At 47.1% G+C, this 5750-nt stretch overlaps 1 protein-coding gene and 1 long non-coding RNA gene across 2 annotated transcripts in view; one reads left to right on the top strand and one right to left on the bottom strand.

Annotated features, from left to right (window-relative positions):
* LOC144974957 (uncharacterized) overlaps window positions 1-5750 on the top strand; it is a 49570-nt gene that overhangs the window by 21435 nt on the left and 22385 nt on the right. The window lies entirely within an intron of this gene.
* LOC144975684 (solute carrier family 22 member 21-like) overlaps window positions 4724-5750 on the bottom strand; it is a 1370-nt gene continuing 343 nt past the window's right edge. Inside the window, exon 1 of the mRNA XM_078919874.1 lies at window positions 4724-5750. This exon is cut by the window's right edge and continues 343 nt beyond it. Within this exon, the coding sequence (XP_078776000.1) occupies window positions 4752-5750 (999 nt within the window). The 3' untranslated portion in view covers window positions 4724-4751.

Raw genomic sequence — 5750 nt, 5'->3', positions numbered from 1 at the left:
AAGTGCACACCAATTGGGAGTTAACCTTGGACTGTGGGAGATGGATAACTGTGGGTATCCGAGCCGAACTATAGGAGTTGCGTACCAGAGGAGAATGAACCTGACACTATAGGAGATGGGCGCCAGTGTGGAGTGAACCTGGGACTCAGGGAAGTGCACACCAATTGGGAGTTAACCTTGGACTGTGGGAGATGGATAACTGTGGGTATCCGAGCCGAACTATAGGAGTTGCGTACCAGAGGAGAATGAACCTGACACTATAGAAGGTGGGCCCCAGTGGGGAGTGAACCTGGGATTCAGGGAATTGCACACCAGTGGGGATTTAACCTGGGAATATGTAAAAAGGATATCAGTGGGGAATAAACCTGGGACTAAAGGGAGATGGATACCATTAAAATTTGAAGCCGGGTATGAGAGTTTGGTACCAGAGGAGAATGAACCTGACACTATAGGAGGTGGGCGCCGGTGGGGAGTGAACCTGGGACTATGTAAACAGGATATCAGTGGGAAATAAACCTGGGACTAAAGGGTGATGGATACCATTTAAAATTGAAGCCGGATATGAGAACTTGGTACCAGAGGAGACTGAACCTGACACTATAGGGGGTGGGCGCCAGTGGGGAGTGAACCTGAGACTATGTAAAAAGGATATCAGTAGGAAATAAATTTGGGAATAAAGGGAGGTGGATATCATTGGGAGTTGAAGCCGGATTTGGGAGTTGGGTACCAGAGGAGAGAGAAACCTGACACTATAGGAGGTGGGCGCCAGTGGGGAGTGAACCTGGGACTATGTAAAAAGGATATCAGTGGGAAATAAACCTGGGACTAAAGGGAGATGAATACCATTGAAAGTTGAAGCCGGATATGAGAGTTTGGTACCAGAGGAGAATGAACCTGACACAATAGGAGGTGGGCGCCAGAGGAGAGTGAACCTGGGACTCAGGGAATTGCACACCAGTGGGGAGTTAACCTTGGAATATGTATAAAGGATATCAGTAGGAAATAAATATGGGACTAAAGGGAGATGGATACCATTGGGAGTTGAAGCCGGACTTATTTCCCACTGATATCCTTTTTTAGATATTCACAGGTTAACTCCCCACTGGTGTGCAATTCACTGACTCCCAGCTTCACTCCCCACTGACGCCCACCTTTTATAGTGTCAGGTTCATTCTCCTCTGGTACCCAACTCCTATAGTTCGGCTCGGATACCCACAGTTATCCATCTCCCACAGTCCCAGGTTAACTCCAAATTGGTGTGCACTTCCCTGAGTCCCAGGTTCACTCCACACTGGCGCCCATCTCCTGTAGTGTCAGGTTCATTCTCCTCTGGTACTCAACTCCCATATCCAGCTTCAACTTTCTATGGTATCCTTCTCCTTTAGTCCCAGGTTTATTTCCCACTGATATCCTGTTTACATAGTCCCAGGTTCACTCCCCACTCGCGCCCACCTCCTATAGTGTCAGGTTCATTCTCCTCTGGTACCAAACTTTCATATCCGGCTTCAACTTTCAATGGTATCCATCTCCCTTTAGTCCCAGGTTTATTTCCCACTGATATCCTGTTTACATAGTCCCAGGTTCACTCCCCACTGGCGCCCACCTTCTATAGTGTCAGGTTCATTCTCCTCTGGTACCCAACTCCTATAGTTAGGCTCGGATACCCACAGTTATCCATCTCCCACAGTCCAAGGTTAACTCCAAATTGGTGTGCACTTCCCTGAGTCCCAGGTTCACTCCACACTGGCGCCCATCTCCTATAGTGTCAGGTTCATTCTCCTCTGGTACTCAACTCCCATATCCGGCTTCAACTTTCAATGGTATCCATCTCCCTTTAGTCCCAGGTTTATTTCCCACTGATATCCTTTTTTAGATATTCACAGGTTAATCCCCACTTGTGTGCAATTCCCTGACTCCCAGGTTCACTCCCCACTGGCGCCCACCTTTTATAGTGTCAGGTTCATTCTCCTCTGGTACCCAACTCCTATAGTTCGGCTCGGATACCCACAGTTATCCATCTCCCACAGTCCCAGGTTAACTACAAATTGGTGTGCACTTCCCTGAGTCCCAGGTTCACTCCACACTGGCGCCCATCTCCTATAGTGTCAGGTTCATTCTCCTCTGGTACTCAACTCCCATATCCAGCTTCAACTTTCTATGGTATCCTTCTCCCTTTAGTCCCAGGTTTATTTCCCACTGATATCCTGTTTACATAGTCCCAGGTTCACTCCCCACTCGCGCCCACCTCCTATAATGTCAGGTTCATTCTCCTCTGGTACCAAACTTTCATATCCGGCTTCAACTCTCAATGGTATCCATCTACCTTTAGTCCCAGGTTTATTTCCCACTGATATCCTGTTTACATAGTCCCAGGTTCACTCCCCACTGGCGCCCACCTTCTATAGTGTCAGGTTCATTCTCCTCTGGTACCAAGCTCTCATATATGGCTTCAACTTTCAAAGGTATCCATTTCCCTTTAGTCCCAGGTTTATTTCCCACTGATATCCTGTTTACATATTCCAAGGTTAAATCCCCACTGGTGTGCAATTCCCTGAATCCCAGGTTCACTCCCCACTGGCGCCCACCTTCTATAGTGTCAGGTTCATTCTCCTCTGGTACGCAACTCCTATAGTTCGGCTCGGATACCCACAGTTATCCATCTCCCACAGTCCAAGGTTAACTCCCAATTGGTGTGCACTTCCCTGAGTCCCAGGTTCACTCCACACTGGCGCCCATCTCCTATAGTGTCAGGTTCATTCTCCTCTGGTACTCAACTCCCATATCCGGCTTCAACTTTCAATGGTATCCATCTCCCTTTAGTCACAGGTTTATTTCCCACTGATATCCTTTTTTAGATATTCACAGGTTAACTCCCCACTGGTGTGCAATTCCCTGACTCCCAGGTTCACTCCCCACTGGCGCCGTCTTTTATAGTGTCAGGTTCATTCTCCTCTGGTACCCAACTCCTATAGTTCGGCTCGGATACCCACAGTTATCCATCTCTCACAGTCCCGGGTTAACTCCAAATTGGTGTGCACTTCCCTGAGTCCCAGGTTCACTCCACACTGGCGTCCATCTCCTATAGTGTCAGGTTCATTCTCCTCTGGTACTCAACTCCCATATCCAGCTTCAACTTTCTATGGTATCCTTCTCCCTTTAGTCCCAGGTTTATTTCCCACTGATATCCTTTTTACACAGTCCAAGGTTAACTCCCCACTGGTGTGCAATTCCCTGAGTCCCAGGTTCACTCCCCACTGGCGCCCACCTTCAATAGTGTCAGGTTCATTCTCCTCTGGTACCAAGCTCTCATATCCGGCTTCAACTTTCAATGGTATCCATTTCCCTTTAGTCCCAGGTTTATTTCCCACTGATATCCTGTTTACATATTCCAAGGTTAAATCCCCACTGGTGTGCAATTCCCTGAATCCCAGGTTCACTCCCCACTGGCGCCCACCTTCTATAGTGTCAGGTTCATTCTCCTCTGGTACCCAACTCCTATAGTTCGGCTCGGATACCCACAGTTATACATCTCCCACAGTCCAAGGTTAACTCCCAATTGGTGTGCACTTCCCTGAGTCCCAGGTTCAATCCACACTGGCGCCCATCTCCTATACTGTCAGGTTCATTCTCCTCTGGTACTCAACTCCCATATCCCGCTTCAACTTTCAATGGTATCCATCTCCCTTTCGTCCCAGGTTTATTGTCCACTGATATCCTTTTTACACAGTCCCAGGTTAACTCCCCACTGGTGTGCAATTCCCTGAGTCCCAGGTTCACTCCCTACTGGCGCCCACCTTCTATAATGTCAGGTTCATTCTCCTCTGGTACTCAACTCCCATATCCGGCTTCAACTTTCAATGGTATCCATCTCCCTTTAGTCCCAGGTTTATTTCCCACTGATATCCTTTTTACACAGTCCCAGGTTAACTCCCCACTGGAGTGCAATTCCCTGACTCCCAGGATCACCCCCCACTGTTGCCAAACTCCCATAACTTTGCCGGATATTGTCGGGTTTCGGCGGGTTTCGGCGGGTTTCGTAATAAAGCACTAATTCTTTTTTACGAAACCCGCCGAAACCGGCAGATAACCTTAGTCTCAGGTTCACTCCCGACTGGTGTACACTTCCCTGAGTCTCGGGTTCACTCTCCACGGTTGTCTACTTCCCATAACTTTGCTGGATATTGTCGGGTTTCGCCGGGTTTCGGCGGGTTTCGTAAAAAAGCACTGGTTCTTTTTTACGAAACCCAGTCCCAGGTTCACTCCCCAATGGTGTACACTTCCCTGAGTTCTAGGTTCACTCCCCACTGCCACCTACTTCCCATAACTTTGTCGGGATTCGTCGGGTTTCGTCGGGTTTCGCAGGGTTTCGGTGGTTTCGCAGGGTTTCGGCGGGTTTCGGCGGATTTCGTAAAAAAGACACACCTCCCGAAAACCGCTATTCAGTATCTGATACTGAATAGTGCAATAGTGCAAAACCACTATTCAGTATCAGATACTGAATAGTGCAAAACCACTATTCAGTATCAGATACTGAATAGTGCTAGCCTTATTATTATCATCATCATTATCGGTATCATTATTTTCATAGCCATCATTTTAAAAAAAGAACGGAGTGGCTATTCGTCAGTATTGACCCCCAGGCGCTGGCACCTGCGGGTCAATACTGACGAACCGGCGCCAGCGCTTGGTGGTTAGTACTGACCAATAGCCCTAGCCAAAAAGAATAAAATGACATATTTATCTATCTTCCATTATGCCACACCCTCTGGATCCGGTAGTATCGCATCTATAGACACAACTGTTTTCTTGATTTTTACTTTCTCAAAGTCTTTCTCTGTCCACACATCATGTAAAGGTTCGTTTCTGGTCTCAGGCAGCAAAGGCAGAAGCAGGCAACAAATCAGTGTCAATCCAGCCATAATCAAATAACTGATGTAGCGGTTACTCGACCCGGATGGAATCAAATAAGGCGCCGCAATTGAACCAATAGCGGCCATCAGACCTCCATATCCGTTAGCAGTTGGGTAAACTTCAGCGATGTATGCCAAAACCACGTACCAATTATGGCATAGGCAAAATCTAACAGTTACTACCAGCACCAACATGGTGACCAGTCGTGTTTGGTCGCTTGAATAAAGATCGGCAGCAACAACGCCAAGTAGACCAGCTGTCTGGATTGCGAAGGACGCGATACAAACTGTTCTCCTGCCAAAAATATTTGGAATTGTTGAAGACATGAGATTAGAAGGCATTTCTGAAGCAAAGATAATGATAAAGTTTACGTACACGTTTCCTGGAAGGGATGAGACACCAAAACTCGTGACGAAATAAATGAGATCGATTGAAAGAAATGCTACACCAAATACAATGGTAACCCGTATCACATCCCTTTTAAATAGATCAAAAATGGTAGGGTTCTTTGATGAGTGTTTAGAATCTTGATCTGCCTTAAGAAGAACACGCTGATTCAAGCAAGTAAGTGAGACTTTTGTTCGGTTCCAACGTGATATCTTTCTTGTAACTGAAAGAGCTGCCTCCTCCTTCCCATGTACCAACAACCATCGAAGACTCTCTGGGACCCAAAGCGCCGGCAATAGACATACCGCTGGAATGATCGTAGAAATCAAGTGAATGCTTCTCCAATCTTTTGTCACCATAGCAACAATCCCAAACAACAGAGCTCCTATACTCCAGAACGGTAGACTTGCAATTCTGACTCGCCATTTCATTGGAACAAATTCAGTGATGAG

The sequence above is a fragment of the Berghia stephanieae genome, chromosome 6 (assembly GCF_034508935.2).
Source record: "Berghia stephanieae isolate SIO BIC M18660-M18661 chromosome 6, UCSD_Bste_1.3, whole genome shotgun sequence".
Taxonomy (NCBI): Eukaryota; Metazoa; Mollusca; class Gastropoda; order Nudibranchia; family Aeolidiidae; genus Berghia; species Berghia stephanieae.
This window is presented reverse-complemented; position numbering and strand designations above follow the sequence as displayed.